At 37.3% G+C, this 26,568-nt stretch overlaps 1 protein-coding gene across 1 annotated transcript in view; it reads right to left on the reverse strand.

Moving 5' to 3' along the window:
* Window positions 1-26,568, reverse strand: part of RHOJ (ras homolog family member J) — a 743,814-nt gene that overhangs the window by 43,794 nt on the left and 673,452 nt on the right. Inside the window, exon 4 of the mRNA XM_044074555.1 lies at window positions 21,405-21,500. Within this exon, the coding sequence (XP_043930490.1) occupies window positions 21,405-21,500 (96 nt within the window). The remainder of the gene's footprint in view (window positions 1-21,404; window positions 21,501-26,568) is intronic.

Consider the following 26,568-nt stretch of genomic DNA (forward strand, 5'->3'; position numbering starts at 1 on the left):
TAGTACCTACCTATGAACCCGCGTAAAGTTAACTCCACATACCTATTTTTAGTTACTGTACTCACAACTAAAAATCTAGGGTAGACAATCTATAGTTGTTTTATTGTAGAAATTGTACACCGTTTCAGTGACTGATATAGACTACATTTAATTACATTGCACTATATTACTTCATGCTGCCCAGTCATGTTAATGCTGAATTTTAATGTCATTTCTTCTAACATTATACTGGCTTTGTCAAGTTGTTGTACATAATGAAAAGCTGCTGTAAATCAGGATTTTTTCTCACCCAAGCCATCAACGAAAATAAACTAAATGCCAGTACATATCTTAGTAACCAAGAAAATAAATAAAGAATGAGATTTCTTAGAATAATGCAGTACTTTCCAGAGTTTATACATAAGATATTTAAAATAACTTTTCCTCTTAGAAAGCAAGATGTGGACTGAGTTATGAATAGGAAAAGAATTTGGAGATGATTAAAAAAACACAGTAACAAAAGTACCTTCACTGAAATATTCTGAAGTAACTCAGCCAGTTGTTTTACAAGTAAATGCAAGCGAGAATGGTAGAGTAGCTTTTATCTTACAGGAAAACAGACTGACTACATTTGGGCCAAGAGTATTTACAAATGCACTAAAGAGATCTGCCTATATGTAGAATGAATTATTAGCGATAATACAGGAATGTGACAAATTCTAATAATATATTTGTAGTATATAAGTACAAGTAGAAACAGATTTTGAACCTTTGCAGAGCACATTCAGAAAGTCTCTACAAAACATACTTTTGACATTATACAAGATATTGCTTAATCTGCAGAAATATAAGCTACTAGTGAAATACAGACCAGACAAGTAGATCCATATAGTAAATGTGTTAAGTACAGCATATTTATCTGAGCAGACTGAAGAGTTATACAAGAAGAATTAGAGATACTTTGAAATGATACCACAATTATCAATGACAGAACAAAAGAGTTTCAGAGATGTACTGATGCTCACTTAGAAATGATCTTACTGAAATAAGTTACAATAAGTGGTTGGATAGAGCAAACACTGAAAGTCAGAAAAGAAGACCATACTTAATTTTCCTTCAGGGTGGAAATAAGTTGAATCTAAAGTTTAGTGTTCAAAGATGATTACTGTGCCTAACTACTAAAACAAATGGTACTTGAAGAAATGCATGCATCACACCTTGGTAGAGTAAAGAAAAGAGAAAAGGTGTGAGACATTATATATCAGCTAGGAATGTCAGCACAGATACAGATAGTGGAGCAGGACTGCAATGTTTGCAATATGCAGCAAAACAACTGTCCATAAGAAGAAATGTTGAGTTCAATGGGCATATCTTTATTCCATTTTAGATTGGCAATGTATTTAATGTGAATTATTATTCTGGAAATCCTAAAGTGATTAAATTCAAAGATATTACAACCAGTAATTTGATATGTGCACTGGAGTCTTCCTTCTCAAGACAAGAAATACCTGATGTTTTCATATCAGATAAGGGTTCACAAGTCAAGGGCATAGAATTTAATACAAATGAAGAAGAGTTCAAACAAGAAACTTAAAGTCAAAAATACCTACAAGTTTTAAATAGCAAAAGGCCTATACAAGTCAGCTAGCAATAGTTATGGAGATTACCATCATATATTTTGGAATATAATGATATTCAAAGTCATACATAAGTCTCTCATAAAGTAATTTACTGAAGGGAAGAAAAACAGAAAACATGTTACTAACATATACCATTTTCCTAATGTCACAGAATCATGAGAAAGTAAAAGAAATGTTTGAAAGGAATCAACAAAGTCAGAAATATTACTATCAGGCCCTCCAGAAGTGCCTCCAAATTGCTCAGATAAGGCAGTGTAAGACTACACCAGTTTGTGCAGGATCAGCAAACTGAAGCTGTAGTCACTAGTCAAACAGCTGCATTGAGAGCCTATGTGGTTCAGTGAGAAGGCCATTTGTACAGAAGAAATCAAACAGACCACTTTAAGACATAATCTCTATTCCAGAGAATTTCTTATATGTTGAAGAAGCACTGAGATACAAAGATGTGCTAGAGTTCTGAAAGAAAGTAATTTCAAATAAAGGAGATGAAACTGATTTGTCTTCACCAGTATCAGAGCAACCAGAGCTACCACCATGTGAATCTAGAAATGAAACAAAACTGTCTAGGAAAACCAAGTGAAAATATCTGGATATGGGAGTGGTACTGATAAACCAGTAATATACAGGAACAGTTGATGTTATGGCTCAAAAGACTGGCATAGTACATGTCTTCATAAATTGGACGTGTGGGGGAAATCCATGGCATGCATAGTTAGATAGCAATTTCCACGTCCATAACCAGAGCTAAGCCATCAAGAATATAAATGATTCAGAGCATTTTAGTATTATAATTTTAACAGTGTGTACAGTAGTTGGAGTCCAGTTATTCAGGGTGCCTAGCTGAGAGGAGGTGATAGTTGACATGAGGTTAAGGAGGTATAAAACAGAGATGAGAGGAAGCAGAGAGGAGGGAGATGAGAGCAGATGGACTGTCAAGATCATGTCAGCAGCATGGACCATCATAGGAGGTCATCACTTCATAATGTATGAAGAGTGTTATAGGAAGTGGATGTAATAATGTCACAGAAGATGAAAATGATAAAGGTGGTGGGGAAAACATTTCAGAAAAGGGGTTATTTTGGGGGTGGATAAAGGAGGCCAACAGATACAAGAAAAGAAAGAGATGTGGTTATTTTACTAAATAGAATACTAAGACTGCATACAAGGTATCCAAGGAGGAAGGAGCTGAAAGGTGGCAACTAATGAGATTTAGGACAGCATAGGTGCAGATATACTCAGGTCATTTTACAGTCTGAATCAAGATGAGGAAAATGTTTTCAGTGCTTTCTTTAATGAGCTGAGGTGGACAACGGAAAAGGTGGAGACTACAAAGTGGAGAAGGTATTTTAATGTGGTTTTGGAGCTAATGTTGGATAAAATGTTTGGGAATATAAACTCTTGTAAGGTTGGCAAAAGGAGTTGTAAGAAGGACAGATATAGAAGGGCTAGCAAAGACTGGCAGATTAAATGGGTGGAGTTTTGCATTATAATTTAGTCTTGTTTGGAGGAGTTTAAAAAAGGTAAGTTATTTACACAAATTTGTAGTACAGGAAGTGAGGTTGAGGTTGAGATGGTGAAGATTGTGCAATAGAAAATTTCTAGCCATGCTTTGGTGTGGACAGAGTGAATATAAAAGAAGAAAAGAAGCAAAGAGTTGAAGCCATGGAAATGGGGATGGGGGTGAAGAATAATGTTTATGGGAATGGTAGAGGAGGTGTCAAGACAAAGACAAATCCTAGAGAAGGGTTTGGTGAAGATGGTATGGAGGGAACAACAATACAGAAATAAGATACAGTAGGTAGGGGGGAGAGAGAGGAGGGAAAGACTCAAAAAAGGGCTACAGAGAGGATTAGGGAAGTGGAGAATTAAGGTGAGGAGTAAATCAGTGAACTGTAGGCCAGATTAGACAATATGGAGGAAGGACAGATGGAAGTGGAGTTGGTAAGAAGTACCAAGTGCCTGGACATGGAGGATGTTGAGGAAAAGTTTCTAGTGGAGAGATTACAGGATTTCAGGAAGGAGATTTGTATAAGTTTCTTAAGGCTGTTATTGTTATTTAAGTAGTGGAGTGAAAATTCAGGTGCCATTAGTGGGTATGAAAGGATGGAGAGTGAGAAATGCAATGGAGGGTGAAGGAGTCTAAGTAACAAAAAGAGAAATACTATGACTAAGGCATTTTTTAGAAAGATGTTGTCAGGATAATACAAGAATGGAGAGAAGGCAGAATGACCAGATTGTTTTCCCCTTGGATTTCTATGAGAAGGTATCTTTTGTGGTAGTGGAGGTGTTGGCTAGGGTGATAAATGAGGTAAAGTGGAAGATGCTGGATTAAATGAGGGAGGCAACAATTGTGGTGTGACAAAGGGAAGGATAAAGTGGAAGACACAGTTAATTTTATGCATATTTCATCATGTAAAACAGATGTAAAATTAATTTTGCTAAGGTTTTCACTGCTAGAGTGTACAAGGTCCTGATGAAGTTGGCGATGAATATACAATCAGCTCTTATGAATCTGGCAGTTGGTGCAGTGGGATAAGGCTGTCAGCTGTAGCTTCTGTGGTGTAGGGTTTGATTCCTTCAGCCCTCATTTGCCTACTGTATGACCTTGAGCAAGTCACTTGCCCAGAAATTGTTCCTGTGTTGTCCCTGAAAGGGAGTGTGTGTCCAGTGGGTTTATATGGTTACCAAGTAGGTATTAAAATTATTAAGACAGGGAGATCATCTGAATCCCACTGCAGTTAACTTTTTAGACTCTGTCTGTGATTTCTGGGAATGGGGGGCATGGGATAGATATATTCTTGTTCAACATTTATAAATATTTTGAATGCAGTAGTTCAGACTTCATTTTTGGGGGTTTTAGAGATGGTTTTAGGACAAGGGATTTTGTGAGTTGGTGGGGCTATGAATGAGGAACAAAATGTCAGGACAGTAGTTAAACACTGTATGACAGGAATGGTGGAGACAGGCAGAAGAACTTGCCAGAAATGCTTACTTTTTTCCTGAAGCCTTTTTCTGCTTGCAATTATGGGGACATCACTAAGAGAGTTGGAATATTTAAAGGCAAGGGAAGAGAAAGCAGTTTTAATTTGACTGTATATAACTGTATGCTCCTACTCATGAGGGTGGAGTGTTGAGGATGTCTGGGAAGGTTTGTGGATTGTCCACAATTATCCATAAACAGAAAGTGGTGGTAGAATTACAGAATGGAGAAGTGAGGGGTTGTCAGAAGTAAACAAAGGTGTCATGTATCTGAGGGGGGTTAGGCCTGATTGGAAGATATTTGGGCATTGAACAAGGATGATATGCTACAGAGGATTATAAAGATGCTGGAAAGATGGAGTGGCACAGCATTGTCACAGGCAGTTGGCAGAGCAGTAGCGCAAGTTATGGGAATGCATCCGATATCGTATTTTGGCAATGCATGTAGTCAGAAAGCTATGAGATAAGAAAATAGCAGACAGACACAGAATATGTGACAGGCTTGCATGGAAATGTAAGTGTGTGACGATCATGTAGAATATATTAAGGGCAAACAAGCAGGTTTGGGAAGCGAGATTTTGGCAGCTGTGCAGTAGCTGTAAATAGGAATCAAAGTCTTTAGAGGTGATAAGTTGAGCAGTTTAGCTGGACTTAGTGGGAGATGTTGGATACAAAGGAGAGAGCAACTTAGAGATAAGGTTATACGCTTATTCAGATATAGCAGACTACAACTAACAAAGTCTGACAGTAATTAGTGGAGGGCAAAGGTTGAGAGAGTTACAATAGGCTGAGGTAAGGTCTATGTTAGGATTTAAATGAGAGAACAGGGGGTGGGAGGACTATCAAATTTATATAAAAATGTAAGAGTGGAGAACTTAGGGAGTCTGAGGTACGAGCAATTGTGTGACTATGAGCAAGTAATTCAACCTGACACTGCTGTAACAAAAAGTTTTTTTTATTGTTATACTGGAGATATGGTGAAATGTAGGGGGGGGCAGTTATTTGCTGGCAGTGTGAGTATATATGGGAAGAAGGTGTATGGTAGGATTACAGAAAGTCAGAGGTTATGCCAATCTGGGATGTTCAAAAAAGTGAGAGTTGGACTATATGGGGAAAAGGGGATTGATGCTAGCAGTTGATAGCAAAAGAATTTGGATTGGCTAAAAGGTTTGGTAAGAGTAAGAAGGATTGAAATTGATTATTTCAGGAAGACGCAGGATAAGTATAGTGAGAAAGTAAGGAAAGAGGTATGTTTGGAGATGAGGAAGGGAAAGATAGGGAACACTGACAGACATCTAAGAGAAATGGAAGTGGTAGGGAGTACAAAAAATTAAGGATCACTGTATAAGTGAGACTGAAGTAAGGAGGGAGGGAAGGCTCTGGAATGAAATCTGGGAAGTTCATTTCTGGATGAGGATAGTGGATACAGTAGTGGATATGCAAAGGAAGTTTACAGAATGACAGGCTGAAAAGATAGTGATGAAAGGAAGATGATTTATAATGTATACTATACAATGAAATAACTATGAACAATGATTAATCCAGTTAGCTTCAAAAATGTAGAAAAGTAAATGGAACCACTGGATAAAATCAATCACGTAATTTACTGGTGCAAAAAGCACAAGTTAAAAACTTTCACCTAAAACAGGCTTCATCAGGCATAACAAAATACAAATGGATAAAACCTCATATGCTACTCAAGTAAACTAAAGTCACATAATATATTCAAACAATTAAAGACTTAATTATACATTTATATGCATTCACAGCTTCCATAGGCTATCAAAATAAAGTCTGTATCATATACAGAATGTTTAATCTGTTTGTCTGTATATGTATATATATATTTATATATATATATATATATATATATATATATATATATATATATATATATATATATATATATATACATACACACACACACACACACACACATACATACATACAGACAAAACACACACTTATGGAAACTGTGAAACTCGAAATGTTATTTATATGGCTAAGTGTAACCTATGCCCTGCCTATTATGCAGGCATGACCAATAGAAGGTTTAAATAATGCATAGGTAACCATTTATCTAATATTAAGAGTTGAGTCAACACCAATCTTTTATACTGGCATATTTTATATTATGGAGAAGATCATAATTTTAAATTCATGAATTTTCTTGTAGTGTACTTTCCCCTTAGAGGAGGAGATATACGATTGATTACAGAGAACAAATAATTAAAATGGATTTATAATATGAGAGCACATGCACAGCCAGGCTTAAATGGTTATGTGACTTTAAAGCCTGTTCTTAAAGTACTACATCAGTGTGTATAATTAAGCCTTTAACTGTTTGAGAATATCATGTGACTTTAGTTTTTGTATTGGGTCTACATTACCATGTCGAAAGACATGTTCGAGAACACGTCTTAATCAACATAGTAATATCGGCTTGTCTAAAACCCGAATGGCCAAGTCAGTAAATTTTTTTCCCAAGGGAAAAAAATGCTCAGCTGTACAGAAAAAACACACTTTCAAACCCTATGTGAGGTATGTGCCCCCACACCCCCAACTAAATATACCAACTCCAAGATTGCACTACAGTGGGGAAAAGGTTAACGCCCCGATGATGGCCGATGGATTTTTTCCCCCTTGGAAAAAATTTGCTGACTCGTCCATTCGGGTTTTAGACAAGTCAATATTACTGTGTCGATTAAGATGTGTTCAGTGAACATGTCTTTCTACACAGTAATATAGGCAATTTGTATTTAAGTAGGATATGAGGTTTTAGCAATTTGTATTTTGTAATGCCTGATGAAGCCTATTTTTAGATGAAAGTTTTTAACTTGTGCTTTTTGCACCAATAAATTACATGATTGGTGTTATCCAGTGGTTCAGTTACTTTCTTTTTTGGATTTATAATGTATACTGTGTTTAGCATATTGATGCAGAAATTTTGAATAAGTGATAGTAGAACTAGAGCCTGCATCAAATCCTGGATTTGATTCTTACAGCCTCCATTTGCCTATTGTGTGACTTCGAGCAAGTAATTTAACCTGACACTGCTTTAACAAAAAGTTTTTTTTTATTTTTATACTGGAGATATGGTGAAAAGGGGGGCAGTTATTTGCTGGCAGTGTGAGTGTATAAGGGAGGAAGGTGCATGGTAGGCTTGCAGGAAGTCAGAGGTTATGCCAATCTGGGATGTTCAAAAAAGTGAGAGTTGGACTATATGGGGAAAAGGGGATTGATGCTAGTGGCAGGACAGAGAGAGGTATGGGAAGACAGAGGGGCTAGATGTGCAGATTGTAAACAGAAATGTAGGCTGACTGATGGAGCTAGTTAGGGGAGCAGAGAAGAAAGCTTCTTGATGAACTTGCTGGAGAGATGGGGAATGTGGCTAAGATGATGGTGGGGGACTAATAATAGATATGGGGGTAGAAGTTTGTGGTGGCTATTCTGGAAGAGTGCCAACAGTATAATGCAGTTACATAACCCAAGTATTCTTTTTGGGAAGTTAAGCATGAAGGCTGATGTTCATGCTTGCTTATACACTAGGGGGTGGGGAGAAATTGGGTGAATGCTGCATTATTATTATTGTACTGTTTTGTTTAGTACTGGTATATCTGAAGATGCATTTAATGTAATAGAATGATACTAAGATGTGATTATTGTATTTATCTTTTACACGTATTAAAATTAATAAAAATCTATATTTGGGATTTTATTTCTCTATGAATAATGTTTCATTGCATATGCATTACACTGTCAGAACTTTCCTGTGACACAGTTTCTTGTAAGTAGAATGCATCTATAGTGCAGTTTTAAATGATTTGTTTTAACTTTATTTATTTATATTTATTAATCAGGGTACAGCACCAATCCACATGGATGTTTTTTTAGACTAAGCCCAGGAGCACTGTCTGGTTAAGCAATTTGGCCAGAATTACACAGTATGCAAATAAAGGTGGAGAGAATCAGACCCTGGGAGAGAATCAAACCCTGGAGTAAAGTGAGCAGCTCATTAACAGCTCATAACCTTAATAGTTCATGTTGCCTGCTGACATTTTAAATAACAGTACAGCTGCATCCAGGTAAACTCTGAACACAGTGTTTGGCAGATTATTTGGTTCCACTTATTAATTACCACACTTATGACACATCCCCCTGTACCAAAAACACAACTTAAATAGCTACTTATACTGCTAAGTTTTTCATACTCTGGTTGTGTAGCTCAGACTGTAGAGTACTGATTCTGTTACTTAAAAAAAACAAGTAATCTCCGTGGTATCCCCAAAGTCTCAAAATATCCCACTAAACAAGTGTAGTGGGTCCAAAAACAAAACAGTGTAAGAAACTTCTCTGTGTGAAAGATTTTTAGTCCATATTGGTGGTGTGGGGCGCCCACTGTGGTGTAGTGGTTAGCATTGTTGCCTCACAGTAAGAAGTTCTCCGGTTCGATCCTCGGGTGGGGTGCCTTCTGTGTGGAGTCTGCATGTCCTCCTTGTGGTCGCGTGGGTTTCCTCTCAGTGCTCCAGTTTCCTCCCACATCCCAAATACATGCTGTAGGTGGATTGGACACTCTAAATTGGCCCTAGGCGTGAGTGCGTGCATGTGTGTGCCTTCAACGCTGGCAACTCGACACTGTAAAACTCCATTGCCAATCATGAACAGACATGTGATCCGCTGTGGCGACCGCTAACCGGGAAATGCCGAAAGATGAAGAAGAAGAAAAAAAGATCTCTAGTTAATCACTGTATATTAATCAGATCAGATAAAAGTAGTAGAAGTAGTGAACTTAAAGTTGTCTTAAGTAAAAAAAAAAAAAAAATAATAAAAAATATACAATTGTACAGAATTACTAAGTATTTGAAAGTAATCCAAGCAAGGCAGGCAGTCTGTTTCCAGTCGAAAATCCTTTATTAAGTACACAGACACATCACATTCATTGCACTATGCCCTGTGAATTACTTTTGTAGTGTTACAGTCACCCCCTGCACTGGTCTGAATGATTTTTTTTAAATAAGGGGAATAAAAACTATCACCTTGCTGTATAAATGTACAAAATGTACAATTAGTTTCACATCTTTTAGTGTTTCTCTCATATGGTCTAGGTTTAAATTCAACAAAACTTCTAATGTTCCTGGCCTTCCTGCAAACAAAGGATGGGGCTTCATCTAAGATGTTAATCAGAAAAGGGTTCTGGAGGATAACAGATTTTATGAGTTATTCAGCATGGATGACATAAAAAGATCATATGATTTATGGATTTAATAACTAATCTCACCACATTATGGGAAGAAAAACTTATTACTGAAAATCTTTATAATTATTTATGGAGCCCATGCCAGCGTTTACCTTTCTTTTTTGGAATACCAAAGCCACACAAGAACAGAGAAGACCCACCTTATAGACTGGTGGTAATTAGTGGAGGTTCCCTTACTGAAACCACAGCCATTTACCTTGATTATTTGCTGAAACCTTTAGCAGAAAAGAATAAGTCATACATAAGAGATTCAATGGATTTTTTGAGGAAAATAAAAAACATTACAGTGAAAGCTGACAGCATTTTATTAACTACTGATGTGGAATCCTTGTACACAGTGCTCCCTCACAATGACTGTATAAGAGCAGCTATGGAGTCTTTTAAGAAACATAATCAAGGCAGACAGGCACAACTGCAAAAGTTAAGCAAGCTCATTAATCTTGTACTGGACTTCAACTTCTTTACTTTCAATGGCAAACACTACAAACAAAAAACTGGTATAGCAATGGGGGCTGCCATGGCTCCCAGCATAGCTAATATAGCCCTAGGCAAGTTCTAGGAGGACTTTGTTTTTAACAACACAGACTACATGCAGCATATCACATGCTATTTATGTTTTATTGATGCCATCTTTATTGTGTGGGAAGGTGACACCTTGCAGCTTGAAAATTTTATCACTTACCTCAATCAAACAACCCCATTCCTGAAGTTTACCTTTTCCCATAGCTATACTTCAACCACTTTCTTAGATATGCAGATTTCCAGGGACACCAACAATAACTGAATCACCACTGATCTATTCAGAAAACCAAAGAGGGTTAACTTATTACTCCACAGTAGAAGTTTACATTCTACAAAAAACAAGTATAATGTAGTGAAGTCCCAGGGCTATAGATTAGCTAGAATTGCCACAGAGATGGAACTAGTTTTGAGAAACCTGAAAACTTAGACAATGATTTTCTAATGAGAGGCTATGTAAATCAGATGTTAAAAAAAAAAAATCCTGGAACCCATTATAGAACTGAAAAGGACTGAAGCACCTTTACTCAACCTCCCCAGTAGGAGAATGTTAAGAAATTCCACAGAGAATAACAAATGCAAAAATAGCTGCATCCTGACAAGCACTTTGGATTATCACAGTATCAAAAATGTTATTGAAGAAAACTGGGACACTGTCACAGGAAACCCTTTTCTGATTAACATCTTAGGTGAAGCCCCATCCTTTGTTTACAGGAAGGCCAGGAACATTAGAAGTTTTGCTGAATTTAAACCTAGACCATATGAGAGAAACACTAAAAGATGTGAAACTAACTGTACATTTTGTATATTTATACAGCAAGGTGATAGTTTTTATTCCCCTTATTTAAAGAAAATCATTAAGACCAGTGCAGGGGATGACTGTAACACTACAAAAGTAATTTACAGGGCACAGTGCAATGATTGCGATGTGTCTGTGCACTTAATATAGGATTTTCGACTGGAAACAGACTGCCTGCCTTGCTTGGATTACTTTGGAATACTTAGTAATTCTGTACAATTACATATTTTTTATATATTTGTTTTATTTTTTACTTAAGACGAATTTAAGTTCGCTACTTCTACTACTTTTGTCTGATCTGATTAATATACAGTGATTAACTAGAGATATATGGACTGAAAATCTTCCACACAGATAAGTTTCTTACACTGTTTTGATTCTGTTACTTATAGATCATGAGCTTCAACTGCTCTGACACATCCAGTTAGAGGAACGTTATGTGGCCTAGAGGCATGATTCTCATTTTGCCTTTTTGTCAACACACAGGATTAAGGCAATGTGCTATTAATGCATTGCTTTTTGTTGTCCAGTATTTGACTTCCTCATCTTTGATTTGCCTATAGTGTGAATAAGGACTGAGTCACTTAACCAGACAGTGCTCTGAGGTAGCTGAGAAACTGGGCTAGGCTCCTCAGTGATCTTCTGGACTGAACGTGTAGTAACTACCTATGGACTTAATTGTGACCAACTGGTGGTGACTACCCACCTACTTTAGATAACACAAGGCAGAACCCTTCCTTTTCCAAGCCCATCTTATCACCATAGCATCTTGATATCATCATATTATCACAGCACTGTGGTCTCTGCCTTTTTCTCCTCCTTCCAGCTCTCTTCCTCCCTACCGTTTCCACTTCTCCTAATTACATTACACTCACTCCCCCCTTATTCTTCTTATGGGCACAAGCTGAATGTTCAAGAACCATAACTGCTGTTCTCAGCACTGTGGAACTACACATGTGAAGAAGCAAACATATGCCATCTCTGTGACTGTTGTATCTCAGAGTATTTCCTCTACTCTGATAACATACAATGATCTCGGAGTTAGTATATATGCGAGTAGGAGCAGTCCACAAACTCCAACAGTAGATAAAAATCAGTCACAATAAATTGCCTGAAAAGTGCAATGGAGAGTTTTAGAATTTGCAGTAATATAATCAGCATTGTAGTTTATTTTTCAAAGTGTTGTAATTCGGTTTATAGGGTCTTGCACTTCAGAAAGAGACCCTTCTCATCCTTTTATCACTTTTTAAGCCAGACCCAGATCTGCTACCTTTTTTGGACGTATATCTTCCTTTTCAGTTCCTCTTTGTTTTCACTTTTCTCATTCAGTCATCATATGCAGCCCAACCTCTCCTATTCCTAGTCCAATTTACTCCATGTCCAGATAGCTGAGTGTACAGGGATCCCATGTCCTGTTCACTACCTTTTTGTACATCTGTTTCCATACGAGTGCTACTGCTATTGGCGATACTACCTTTATCTCAGTACACTCAGAACATCTGTGCATCTGATCAGTATTCAGTTCCCACACTATTAGCACTTCCTATGACTTCTTCTACACTGGTTTTATAGCCACATTGCTGTAAAGTATCCTTTCTGGAGTGCACACACATACCATGTACTGGCCCCACTATATTAAAAGATCTGCTTCTGGTACTTCGTACCAACCTCCTCTTGGCCCTCATCTCATAGGTTCATAGGTAGATACTAGGCTATCTGCCCAAAGGCATTTATAAGTCTAGCCAGAATGTGATGGCTTTCACCACCCCCTTGGATTTGTTCCCTGTGCCTCTGTCCATCAGATCCACTGAAGTGATCCCTGGGGTAAACTTTCTGTTTCCCATCCACTTGTCAAGGTTTCTCTTGAAGGGTGTTAGTGAGGAGCTCTGCCTAATGTAGATTGGAATCTTGTTCCAAAGTATGGGAAGTCTCTGAGACAGGAACCTATCCCTCCAACACGTTCTATTTATTGCTGTGGTGAGGTTTAGATCCCTAGAGCTTGTGTCTCAAAGGGACAAGGTTTTCTTTAGGTGGAGCATGTCCATCAATTCTGGGTTGGACATGGCCTGGTATGTCAGTTAGAGATCACCTCTGAGTAGATGGTATGCAACTGAGTGCATACCATCATCATCATCACTATCATGTGTTCTCATTTTTAATTACATCTTATACTCTTGGATCCAAAGCATCTCTCCCATTCTCTAAATTATCACACAGTCTTCCCAAATTTCTCACCCTACTCCTCCTCACTATCCTGTCTTCTTCACCAGCTATTTTCTGGGAACCTGTTCTCCTCTTCTTCCCACTCATTCCTGCAACACCCCTTTAACATGTTATACTCTAGCAGCATTGCCATAATTTTCCCTAAACTCCATGTTCTCCTGCACAGCTCTATTAAGTATAACTTCCTCTTCCAATCCCTCCACTGTACCCTAACTGATCACAGCTGCTCCACATCAAGTACTAATCTCATCCACTCCTTACCATTTTCCTCACTTCACCCAACTAGTCAGGGTGCATCATAAGCTAGGCCATCTTTACCCTAGCTGGTACACAAGCACCCCAACATATGGTTCCCTTGCTTGGTAGTTGATTCCATGTCTGCTATTTCTCCATGTGCTCTGTAATAGTCATTCACTTGCCCCAGAAAAAAATACTCACTCCAGCTACTTGACTCAACTACAATTTTACAGTTTTACATGTAATAATGCCTATCCGTTTATATTTCATATATATATATATATATATATATATATATATACACATATATGGTTCTACCTTGACCCAACAAAATTACATTTCAGCGAAACATAATTAGGCGAGCTCTATTTCGCAAAAGTGCATTTTTGCCGAAATGCACTTTCTCGAAAAGGCACCTAAGCGAACAGCAATGGGTGCTGTTGGTTTGATCGTGGCACAGTGGGGATAAGGGAATATTCCCTTTTCCCCACTGTAGTGCGATCTCGGAATGAGAATATAAAAGTAGCAGGATGTTAGTGTTGTGTTTTTTTATTTTGTTTAATTTGTTTTTCGCAAAAGTACATTTCGGCAAAAGTGTACTTTCGGGAAAAACAGCTCGCCTTATTAAGTTTCGTGGAAACATAATTTTGATGGGTCAAAGTAGACCCATATATATATATATATATATATATATATACATATATATATATATATATATATATATATATATATATATATATATATATGTATATATATATATATATATATATATATATATATATATATGTATATATATATATATATATATATATATATATATATATATAAATCTATCTATATATAAAGTCAACAGACCACATCCTTCTGAATCTTTCTAACAGTTTGTACTGATAGTCTGGTGAAAGTAATCCATGTTATGATTCAACTTATATCATATGTTCTTAAAAAAAAATAGTAAAATAAAATAAATTTTTAATTTGACATTTATTTTTTATTTATTGGGGAGGTCCGACTGGGTTTAGTAGCCCATTTTCAGTGAAGTCCTGGACGAAAAGCTCCACATGAAGAGACAATACAATGTTATATATGCCAGCAAACATTGATGGATACATTTAGTGAGGAATCGACTTCCCATACACGTCAAACAGAGCACCTCACTGACCCTCTTCAAGCACAACCTTGATGACTGGATGAGAAACCACAAATTTGTCCCAGCAGTTCCACCTGTCTCTCTCACTGACAGAGGTGACAGGTGCTGACTAAGATTTCTTTTGGGGGATAAACTCTTGGCTAGGCTTGTAAGGGCCCCAAAGTCATTAGCCTAGTAACCTCCTATGATCCTATGATATTGCAAGTTTACAAGAATGAGAGACTTGTGTTACGACATCTAATATACATTATTTACATTAATCACAGAATATTCACTGTAGACCAATGGATACATTCATTGATAGTTATAATTGTTACAAGTTTACAGGAGCAGAAAACTTGTAGTGCAACAGCTAACATACAATTATTTACACTACGTTTACAAACAGTCTGATTAATTTCCTAGGATATTTTCTATGGGTGGAATTCATGAACACTTCATTACAAAGTCCTGTGTGATTTATAAGGACTGCTACAAAGTAGGGTAAGACCTTGTGCAGTCACAGTAATTTATATACAGACTATATGCAAATGATGACTCCTCTCCAGGCCTGGGCATTAGTCACAAAGACTACAAAAAAACTCCATACAAGTTGGTCCCAGCTATGTAAATTATGGGAGCAGAACACTGAATCTGACCACAGTGATTCTAATTCCCTGCTGATGTGCTACTCAGCATGCAGAGCTAAAAAGCAGCAACAGTGCATAACAAAAACCTCCACCTGAAACAGCGTTCCCTGTGGAGCATGCAAACCTGCTAGTGTAACCACATTTTTCCATCGTCCACATAGTGACACTGCCATGCTCCAGCCAATGGGAACTCTAGTAGTATTACATCACCTCATTACCATATTGTGGTAGGAAACTTAGTTCTGCTGCCAAGTCTAATGAATGAAAAATGTTATCAATCTCTGTGTGGCATATCAGTGAAGCACAACACAGCAGGCAATGGGTACTGCACAAGGTATGTCAGACACATGATAGCTCACTCAGTAGCTGTTCCCTGCTGCTCTGCCATGACACATAGTGATTCAGTCCTGGGGCACAGGCCACAGTGGTACACTATGTGCACTGATGCACATTTCAAAGACATTGCCTTTGTTTTGTCCACCTCCTGGCATTACCATCATCCCTTTCAGTGAATGTTGTGCACACAATACATTTATGTACACTAGATTTATGAATATCCTAGCCCACTTGTTTGTAACAAATGTATAATTTCTGTTAAGTCTGCAACATTTTTGCTCAGATAATACGTGTTTCTTCTTCAAGGTCACACAACTTGTAAGAAGCATATCATTGTGAAATAACGTAGAAATTAAATGAACTGGATGGTGCAGTGGTGCAGCGGTAGTGTTGTCACTTCACAGCAAGAGGTTCTTTGATTTGATTCTCAGCTGGAGTGCCTTCTCTGCGGAGTCTGCATGTCCTGCTGTGTTCGTGTGGGTTTCCGCTGGGTGCTCCGGTTTTCTCCCATGTTATAAGGACATACATCTGGAGCATTTCTCTCCAGGCCTCCTATGAAAATTGGCTTTGTTCCAAGTTGGACTTTCCCAGTAAAGAAATGTTAAATAAATAAATGTTAAATAAATTCTAAGAACATTGGAAAATGCTGGCATCAGTTGAAATGCGAGTAGATCAACTTTCTTAAAAGAAGATTAAATTCATTTTTTTTAATATGTGCAGCCTTGGTTTGTTATATACAATAATGGAGAACTAGACTGCGACGGTCTTAACTCAATTAGGGCAGGAAAAAAACATCACTGTCCAGATATTAAGTTTAAAAGACCTAAAACTGACTACTTTAGTGACCCGTGAGTTACCTGAAAGTAAAAATTCATACAGTTGTAACAGATAGATTCAGAAATAGTATTCGTCCCATAAAATTTCATAAACTGTAAAACTAAGTATGTGCTGCTTCTGAAATGAGTAGATACAGCAATCTATTCTCAAATGTTATGCATATACATATATATAATGACTTGCATTGCATCAGGCTATTTACTGCTTTATGTGGGAACATTTTGTAGAGTCATTTTAAGAACATATATGATAACATACCAAGAAAATTCATACCTAATTGACAGCTGCTAGTGATCTCTATAAAATGTTTTTGTAATGAAAGTCTGGACTCATCATTAGAATTTTATATGGAAAGCTATGCAAATTTAACTTAGTGAATTAAACATATTTATGCCAAAATACACAAATGCAAAAGTGGATCCTACACTGTCTATTTTTCCCCAGAAGACATTTTCAGCATATCAGCAGATACATTTATTTCAAACTTCTCCTACATTGCCACTCTGTCTCAACAGCCTAGTGCCTCATTCTGATCCCCCCAAAAATCTCCACTGAGCAAGTCTTCAAGGTTATCTCTGAGGTCATAAACACTAGCTCCATGGCACCTGATACATACTGGGGTGCCTCCCTAATAGCTTAGAGCACCAGCTTACTGATTTGTGATCTGTTTAACCTCAGCCTCTCATCTGGCTTCATACCTGAGGAGTTGAGAAAAGCTGTAGTCAACCCTCTTCACAAGGGAGGCTCCAATACCAGTCTGGGCAACTACAGTCCTACAAGACTTACCTGATAAACAATGGGATATGTTATTATTGACCTTAAGAACTCAGACACTGGGAATCTACAGTTCACTGCCACAAACAAGTTTGGATAAGTGAAGGGAAGGTCCTGCTTGCAAAACCTGCTGGACTTTGATAGAGTCTCTGTGACTCCAAATGAAGCCAAATTAGTACATACAGCATAGCTGGACCTAGCCAAATCCATTGACATAGTTGTAAGTTTGGCATCATAGATAGACTAGTCAACCTTAATGTAAGCTTATATAGTATCCAAGGATAGCAAGTTGGCTCACAGTCAGAAACCAGCAAGTGAAGATTGGGGGTACACTTTTTTCCAAGAAGAATGATGCCAATGGCCTCAGTATTTAACTGATCCTATCTGGCATTTATTTCTGTTGATGTCAAAGATATCAAGAGTCTCTGGTTAACCAAGTTTGCTAATGACTGTAAACCTTGAACCATCAAAAACTTCCCCAATGACTCATGTGTCCTACAAGGGCTAACATGTACAAATAAATGCTGCCAAGATCAAAACTAAATGCAATAAGGTGTAGTACAGTTGTCTCTGGAAAAAAAGAACCACCCATGCTGTTACCATAGCAATGGCAGGTGCAGACTCAGACGAGTGTCTCCTTGGATCACCATGCATCCATTTATTAGAAATCCTTCTATCTTGTCCATCTGATTTCCAAGGATATATCTTTCAAGTCCATGAATGTATTCATCACTCATTAGACACAGTACTGAGTGCAATGTTCCTTTTGCATGTACCTGTCTAGGCACTTGGTCCAACTTGAAAGACCCCCAGTGTTTCCTTACTAAGATAGTGAAGGGTTTGAGCTCCATTTCCAAAGCTGAGTGCCTTAAAACATTGTTCCTCTTCTCTGTCTCCCTTAGATTTCTCAGTGGAGATCTCATTTTAGCATAAAAGGCCTCTAAAAGACCCTGTCCTGAATATTCTCCTTTATATTCGCTGAACTGGTAGAACTACAGACACTCCCCCAAAGACCTCTGCCTTCAGTATAACATAAACAGAACCCGCTGATGAGATAAATACATCACCTAGAGAATACCACTGTAATAGAATAGACTACTGTTGCACATTAAACAAAGTAGCTCCCTCCCTCCCTTCAACATGGATGAATGGATAGGTAATCATAAATACACCACATCTCCATCCACTGGTAACATATAGTGAGAATTGCTGAGGTTAGAATACATATGTAGTCTACCAGCCCAATCGCCTAGCATCATCAATGAACCTATGAACCTATATTTTGCATTTGAATATGTCACATAGTCAGAGAAACACATTAGTTTTTTCAATGAATGCAAATGCCTTTCATGTTATGGAAAGGTGTTCAAAACTTCCATCTGACAGGGTAGTTATTTAAATTTAAGACTATTACCAAAATAAATCAGCAATGTAAGACAACGTGGAGGTAAAACTACTAAATCATATTGAGCATAACAATTTAATTAGTATAAAAGTCTGGATTTTATTAGAATAACAAAGTATAATGGTCATTCTGCTACTGAGGCAAGATTTTTTATGAATTCTGTAAAACAGCTAGCTGCAAATGGGGATGTTGAGAGAAGGTTACTAGTGGGGAAGTTAAAATATGTCAGGAAGGAGATATGTATATGTACCCTAAGAGGGATAAAAATATCATGCCAACACTATATACAAGTAAGACAAAAACTATAAGTGAAGAAAAGACGGCAGCTGAGATTCAGCCAAAATACAATATCAGTGGTGCAATTCCATGCTATAGTTCAAAACCTGAACTAAACAGCATTTCTCTTTAATATTTTAATGAAATTCCTTATGTAATAGCAATACATCACAAAGGAGTATTGGTAATGTGATTTTTCACTCTGGTTATATTTACGTCTTCAGACTTTGACCTCAAGGTAAAATAGCCTGGTTGTGTTCATTTTCAAAATCTCCTAAAGAAATGCATGTTTCCACTAAACGCATCGAATGATTGTACTAGAAGGGCAAACAGGACGATCAGATTATCTATACTAGTCAGCAAGTGGACCATGTGATTGTTAGTAACTATAAAAATTTGCATTTCTAATACAGCCGCCTGGGAAATTGATGAAATGAAAAGTGCAATAGTGGTGGGACTACTCCCTTACTAAGGAGTATATCAGATAGAATTTGTAGCTGCATTGGTAATACCTAAATCAAAAAAAATCTAAATTATCTTGGATGGCTAGAGCTACCCAGGCAGATTCAGAATGATCAACTTATTGTGGTTCACAAAGCACTTAACCAACCAGAAAATACACCTGCACTGAAAAACATCATCTATCCCCATTCCAACCCCAGATCACTCCGCTCATCTAATAGACTGGTAGTGCAAACCATCAAATCCAACAACTCAGCCAGAGACTCCCTGTTTACTAACTCTGCTAGCAAAACTTGGAATTCACTTCCTGCTAACATTACCCTAGATACCACCCGACCTCAATTCAAAAAAGCTCTCAAGGAGTATTTCAGGTCTCAATGGATATGTCCCTGCTCCAAGCCTGACTAAATCATTACTAATACTAGTGTACTAATACTGTGTTTGTAAATGGAACTCAAATGTCTTTTTATTTGTTAAGCCAGATTAGAAGTGTGTGAGACTGTATAAATTTAACTGTGACTGTAAAGTGTGCTTTGTTTGTACAATGTTATTATAACTCTTGTTTTATCTGTACATTGTGATGATTGCATATGTAACCACCTTTGGAGCTTTTATCACCAGGCCTCTGCTGAAAATGGACATGTTTCCAGTCGGACTATCCCGATCAACATATGTAAAATAAAATAAAAATAAAATCATATGATTCCCTGTGCAGAGAGAGCATGGTTAGTAATAAAAATATATGAAAAATGCAATCAAGTTCCCATTTATGACAGGAGTTACCTGGTTTAGTTATGTATAGGTGAATGCAGCTGTGCATGTTCTTTGGTGGTAGTGCCCTATGGCTTATGTTGTTGAGTGCTGGAACATTTAAAACATGCTTCCACCAGCACTTACATACTGCATGCTAGTTCTCATTGTATATAAGAACATGGATGACTACTTCTACAAATAAAGAAACCACGACTTTCTATATTTAAGGACACAACTTGCATTTGTAGAAACACTGGAGGCATCTATAGTCAAATTTTCCTTTTAAATCAATTTCATTTAAGTAAAACAGTTTTAAGTTTTATAATATTAAACTGAACATAATGCAAACATTAAACCTCAATAATACATCATATTCAGGTGAGCTAATTAAATGGTATGAACAACATTTCAAAAACAGTGCTATAACTCATCAGTTTTGTGGCATACTGGGTGGGATATGCTCTTACCATCACAAAGATAATCTGCGTTTAGCTAGTGACCAGGGTGTTGCAGAAGCCAATGAAGAAGGATGGGAAGGAATTCATGATGCCAGCACACCAATCATGGGGACTGGCAGTCCAGCCATTTGCAATGCCAGCACATACATTACACACAACACATAGCATAGGCATGTACTTGAATTTATTAAATAGTGTTCATGTGGTAGCCTTCCTGGGGTAGATGTGGGAATGCATGCACCGACAGTGGATGTGCCTGCAGCTCATGTGTGCAAGTATACAATGGTAGCTTTAGAGCCAGAAAAACAGGAAAAAAAAAAACCATCATGGCTGCCTGGCTGTAAGATGAGCTACCACAGGCTCTCACCTCAGTGGTGTGAACCAAAAAAGCAGGTGCAAAAGGGTCTATATGGTCAAGAGAAGTGGGGAACTTACACAGACGATACCATGCCAAGCTACAGTGCCTGATTTACCTGCAGAATAAGTACCAAGCAGTGTGATGTCATGCAGTTCATACCAAATAGTGTGATGTCATGCAGTTCATACCAGGCAGTGTGATGTCATGCAGTTCATACCAAATAGTGTGATGTCATGCAGTTCATACCAGGCAGTGTGATGTCATGCAGTTCATACCAAATAGTGTGATGTCATGCAGTTCATACCAGGTAGTGTGATGTCATGCAGTACATACCTCTTTTGCCAGTTTTACTCCTTGTTCATATGTGAGGATTTTTTCTTTCATTTGCATTAACCGAGTTAAGGTTTTTGGATCATCTCGAAGGTCAATCTGAAAATAAAAATGTTAACTTTTTAAGCTGATGTAAATTTGAAGGACAAGAGCTGCAGCATATTTTGTATACTGGAGGGAACATGCAAAGAACAGTCACTTTTATGGAAAAATAGTTTTGCAACTGGATGTTGCAAACAATGATCTGATTTACTCAGTAAAATATCATGTGATACAGTTACTTTACTGAGTCAGAAGATGCCAAATATCGAAATAAAATGAAGATGTATTTTTAGCTATGAGATCATTTTGTTCATGCATGAAAGCTTTAAAAGAAAATTATTTTAAAAGGAGTTGAAGAAACACAATGATTCCTCTACTACTTCTGATAATGACTGATAAAAACAAAGTTAATTAACTAGGTTCACACAGGAGCTCCTAATAATTTCTTTTAATATACCGTAGTCTATACAGAGGTATGCATTGCTTAATATCAGAAATTATACAGCTAAGCTATAAGCAAAAAGAAAACCAAATATAATTGTCAGAATCAGTCAATTATAATTTACAAATCTAAGATGCAGGATGCATTTTTATTTGTACTGTTAACAACATTCATTTATATGGCTATTATATTTGTAATAACCATAGTGGAACTGTTGGGGAACTAGTTCATGACATAGTGCAACTTGAGAAATACGATGAAGAGCTCCTGTGTATCGCATAATACTGTTCCACCTGCTTATTCCGTGAACACATTAATGTATTTCATGTTGGCCACATGTAATGCACTGTTTTTGTTCTGACCTGCCCAGCTAACTATAAACTGAAACAATTATGACACATTTCTGCAAGAGCAATATATTTCCCCAATGTAATGTACAATGTTCTTGTCTGAGGGTCAGTAACGTAATATAACAGAGACAATATGCTGCTTATGATCAATGATTACCTACTTCCACCACCAGTAGGTTAGTGCCCCTTCACTTAGCCACTTATTGTACATAATATCTGCAGTGTGTGTGTGTGTGTGTGTGTGTGTGTGTGTGTGTGTGTGTGTGTGTGTGTGTGCAGTATACAAAGTTTCAAGCAGTTGGCTAAGTAACTTGCCAGAACCAATTCACTGAAACTCACTTCTACTGATCTAGGTAAGGACTTATAATGAAACCCATCTTAGCATTTGTTCATTTTCTATGTTCAGGGAAGAAAGATGAGTGGTAAATAACTTACCTCCTTTGCACAGCCCATCTTAGTACTGATGCCCCAAGTTCAGTGAAATAAGCTTTGATGGATTTTGTTACACTGAACTCCAGCTGGAGAGCTCAATGAGAAATATATATATATATATATATATATATATATATATATATATACATATATAGGTTCATAGGTAGGTACTAGCCTAAGTAAGTCTAGCAAACAAAGTTCCCTGGCTTATGCCACCCAAGAAAGTTATTTTCATGTGCCCCTATCAAGCAGAGCCACAGAAGTGATCCCTGGGGTGCATTTCCTATTTCCCATCCACTCATCAAGATTTTTCTTGAAGAGTGCTAATGAGGAACTTTGCTTGACATAGGTGGGTAGCTTGTTCCAGAGTATGGGAAGTTTCTGGGACAGGAATCTAGCTTTCCAGCATGTCCTGTTTATTGTGGTGACAAGGTTTAGGTACCTAGAGCATGTAGCTCAGAGAGATTGGGATTTCTTTAAGTGGAGTATGTCCAACAGCTCTGAGTTTGACATAGCTTTGTATGTTTGTATCTGAGTAGGCGATATGCGACAGAGTAAAGCTGGAGTTTTTTGAGACGGTTAGTCTAGGGCATCTGTTTGAGGCCAGTAATCCTCTTTGTGAGGTACTTCTGTGGCCTTTCCAGTTTCTGTAGATGTCTTGTGAGGTACATTCCAAAAGGGGCGTTGTACTCTATAATGGGTCTAATGAGTGTCGAGTAGAGGGGAACAATGACCTCTTTTTTCCTGGATGAGGATATACAATATAATGAGTGATACCTAACAGAAAATCCCCACATATTACAACTATCTGTGTTTTCCTGCATTTTGTGAATGGTTACATTTCCCATTCATTTTAATGAGCAGGTTTGAACTATTTAATTTTGAGGACTTCTAATAACTGCAGATATAAATAAGCTCTGTGAATGGATTTTAGTAAAAATATTCAGGTTTATTCTTGGTTAGATTTCTATTATAGCAATTTTGGGAGTATTTTTGGCTGGGGCAGTGTTCTGAGGTTAAAAAAAGTGTTTTTGGAGAGATTTTTTTTTTTTTTTTTTTTAGTGTTTCACTGGATTTCTGTGGGGTTGGGAATTAGATTGGGAAGGGGGTAATTTCTGCTTGGTTCATTAGAATCTTGTGGTGCTATATACTAGCATGCATGATTGTGTTTTTGGAGCTGGAGGATGAGGGTGCTTGAAGTAGTATTGGTCTAAATATTGCAGGTCAATAGCAAGATCTTGGCCATTTTTATTATTGTATTGCTTGTCTTTATTGTATTTTAATGTTGTAATTGTAAAATGTTTCTTTTGCATTGGTTCCTTATCTGGATTAAAGCATGACACATCAGTCCTTTGTTTTTGAGTGTGGGAGTTTTTAACAGGATTTTTATTATCTTAAGTTCTTTCTGGGTTTTCATTTGTACTTTTACAACTAGAATGGCTATATCTTTCCATTTTGGGCTTGGATACCTCTTACATTTGTGACCATTATGGTTGCCATTTTATATGACTTTCTATTGAAATTATGTGGAAATTTTTATCTTAGTCTAATGTTTAGATGTTTTTAATGTGCGTGAATGTGTGTGTGGGTGTGTTTTATAATTTTGCATTTTATAATAAGTGGCATAACCTGGAAGCTCTTATATATGTTTTTGTTGTGGGTGATTTGCAGTGATGTTTACATTTTTTAAATTAAGTTTAATAACTTTAAAGCTCTGTTCTTTAATTGTTCCACCAGTTTTTGATGCAAGGGTTATGTCTTTAATGACTTCTAGTGTTATGCTCTTGGTGATTTTTACTTTGTTACTGTAGGGCTTAGTTAAGAGCTTCTAATTATGTTCAATTGATTATATGACTAGAATACAAAAACTATTGATAACACAGGTAGAGTGATTAAACACCTTGTAGTGTAAAAAGAGAAATATTTTGTTACTACCCTATGATTTTATCAATGTCAGCTGTATATATGCATGTACACAAACTGTGACAAATACCCATTTATTTGTTGAAAACATGCCAAACGGCACAAGTCTTAGAAGCAAAAATAAATAAATAAATAAATAAATAAATAATAACTTAATTACACCAAAAAATTCCAGAGCACCAAGCATCATGTTGAAGGGGGATTTACATCTCAAGTGACCTGGTTCAATTACTGGCTCAGGAGTCGCAGGTGCTGACATGAGAAGATGGACTGGCCTTGTCCATCCTTGAGGGAGGATGCTCACTGTTGTGCACTTCATGTTGGATCACCAGTGGGGACTGGGATGTGCAGATGTTTTTTTTCTTCCCCCACAGGAAGGGCGGAGTATTGTCTAAATTGCCATGGAGGTTGGACAACATACCAGTATGTCTTACTGACTATTCTTCATAGGATGTCATGGGTGAGCACCTGGGAAAAAGGAAGTTAGGGATTAAAAATGTGAAAAAAAAAACAAACTTCCATCAGTATTATGAGGTTGTACCAATATCCTTGCTCTCCTCACTGGTCCTGGACGTGTGCCAGGGTCAGGGAAGTGGAGACTATAACGGGTGTAGAATATTTTGGTGAATGATGAGAGGGCCTGGGAGCAAGTTGATGAGCCAAAAAGACTGCAAAAAAAAAAAAAAAAAAACTTTCCAGAACAAATGCACAAATGCTGGATGGAATTACTTCATTCTCAAATATAAAGAGGTGTCCCGGGAGAATACTCACAACTTTGACATGGAGGGGTAACTTATGCAACAGGAATGGGATCCTTTGCGAGAGACATCTGTCATGCCAACATTTTCTATTAATGTGCTGATGTACACTCAGGTCCTTGGATCAGGTGCTGAAGGTATCACAATTTTATAGATATTCAACAGGTGAAGTAGGACATTGTCCTTTAAAGCTTTAAGTCCAATAAAAAGCCCCACTCAGGAGTTTATAAGACACAGAGAACTGTGAGTGACTTTCAATTGCTCAGAGTAAATTATGGAATACAGACCTGAGATTTTCTTTGTTAAGAATTATTGATGTATGATATCTTCTTTATGAACACTCATGTTAATCTGCATCTTTTTGTGTTATGTTGAGTTTTTGTTGGTGTTTATGAAAAGAAAATTTAATAAAATTCAATTTGAAAAAAAAAAAGAGTTGTTAGGGTTTTTCCGCATGTGCAATAACCTTGGATAGGCACATGCTGTATAGGGCATTATGCTCTATTATGGGCCTGATTAGGGGGGTCCAGGGGGAGACAATGACTTCCTTCAATCTGAAGGATATGCCTTTAATAATTAGTTGTTTTAGATAGAAAGATTTTCTAATTATAGGTGATTCATGGTGGTTAACTGATAGCTTGTTGTATATGAATGTATCTAGGTAGCATCCAGTTTGACAGGGACATTTTCAATGTAGCAGATGCAGGTGTGTTCTTGCTTCACAGACAGTGTTATACTACATTTTTGTAGCATTGAGCTTTCTACCATGGTGTTGACATTCAAAAATAGCAGGATTTAGACACTCTTGAAGGATATGGAAATTAATGGAGGAATATATGACAGTACTGTGTTTACACTCATCAGGCAAGTTTGTCAGCCAGAGGCCCTTGATGTTATCCTGGAAATAAGACGAGTATATGCTATAGAGAAGTGGATCCAGCACTGAACCCTGTGGTATGCTACCTGGTGAAAATCCTTTTAGAAGAAAGCATGCCACTGCCCCTTACTGTGTTGGCCCTGTCTATGAGGCAATTGACAATCCAATAGGTTATGCATTGGTCAATATTTAAGCATGTAAGCCTATTTACGATACCAGAGAGTAGGATATTGTCAAAGATGTGGTAAGATGTGTGAACCATCTGACCAGTATCCAGTGCTTTGCTTACTGACTTGAAGAAGTCCATCAGGTTCAGTAGACAGGACTCACCCTTCCCAAAGAC

The sequence above is a fragment of the Protopterus annectens genome, chromosome 6.part0 (genome assembly GCF_019279795.1).
Source record: "Protopterus annectens isolate FY-2018-M chromosome 6.part0, PAN1.0, whole genome shotgun sequence".
Classification (NCBI taxonomy): domain Eukaryota; kingdom Metazoa; phylum Chordata; order Ceratodontiformes; family Protopteridae; genus Protopterus; species Protopterus annectens.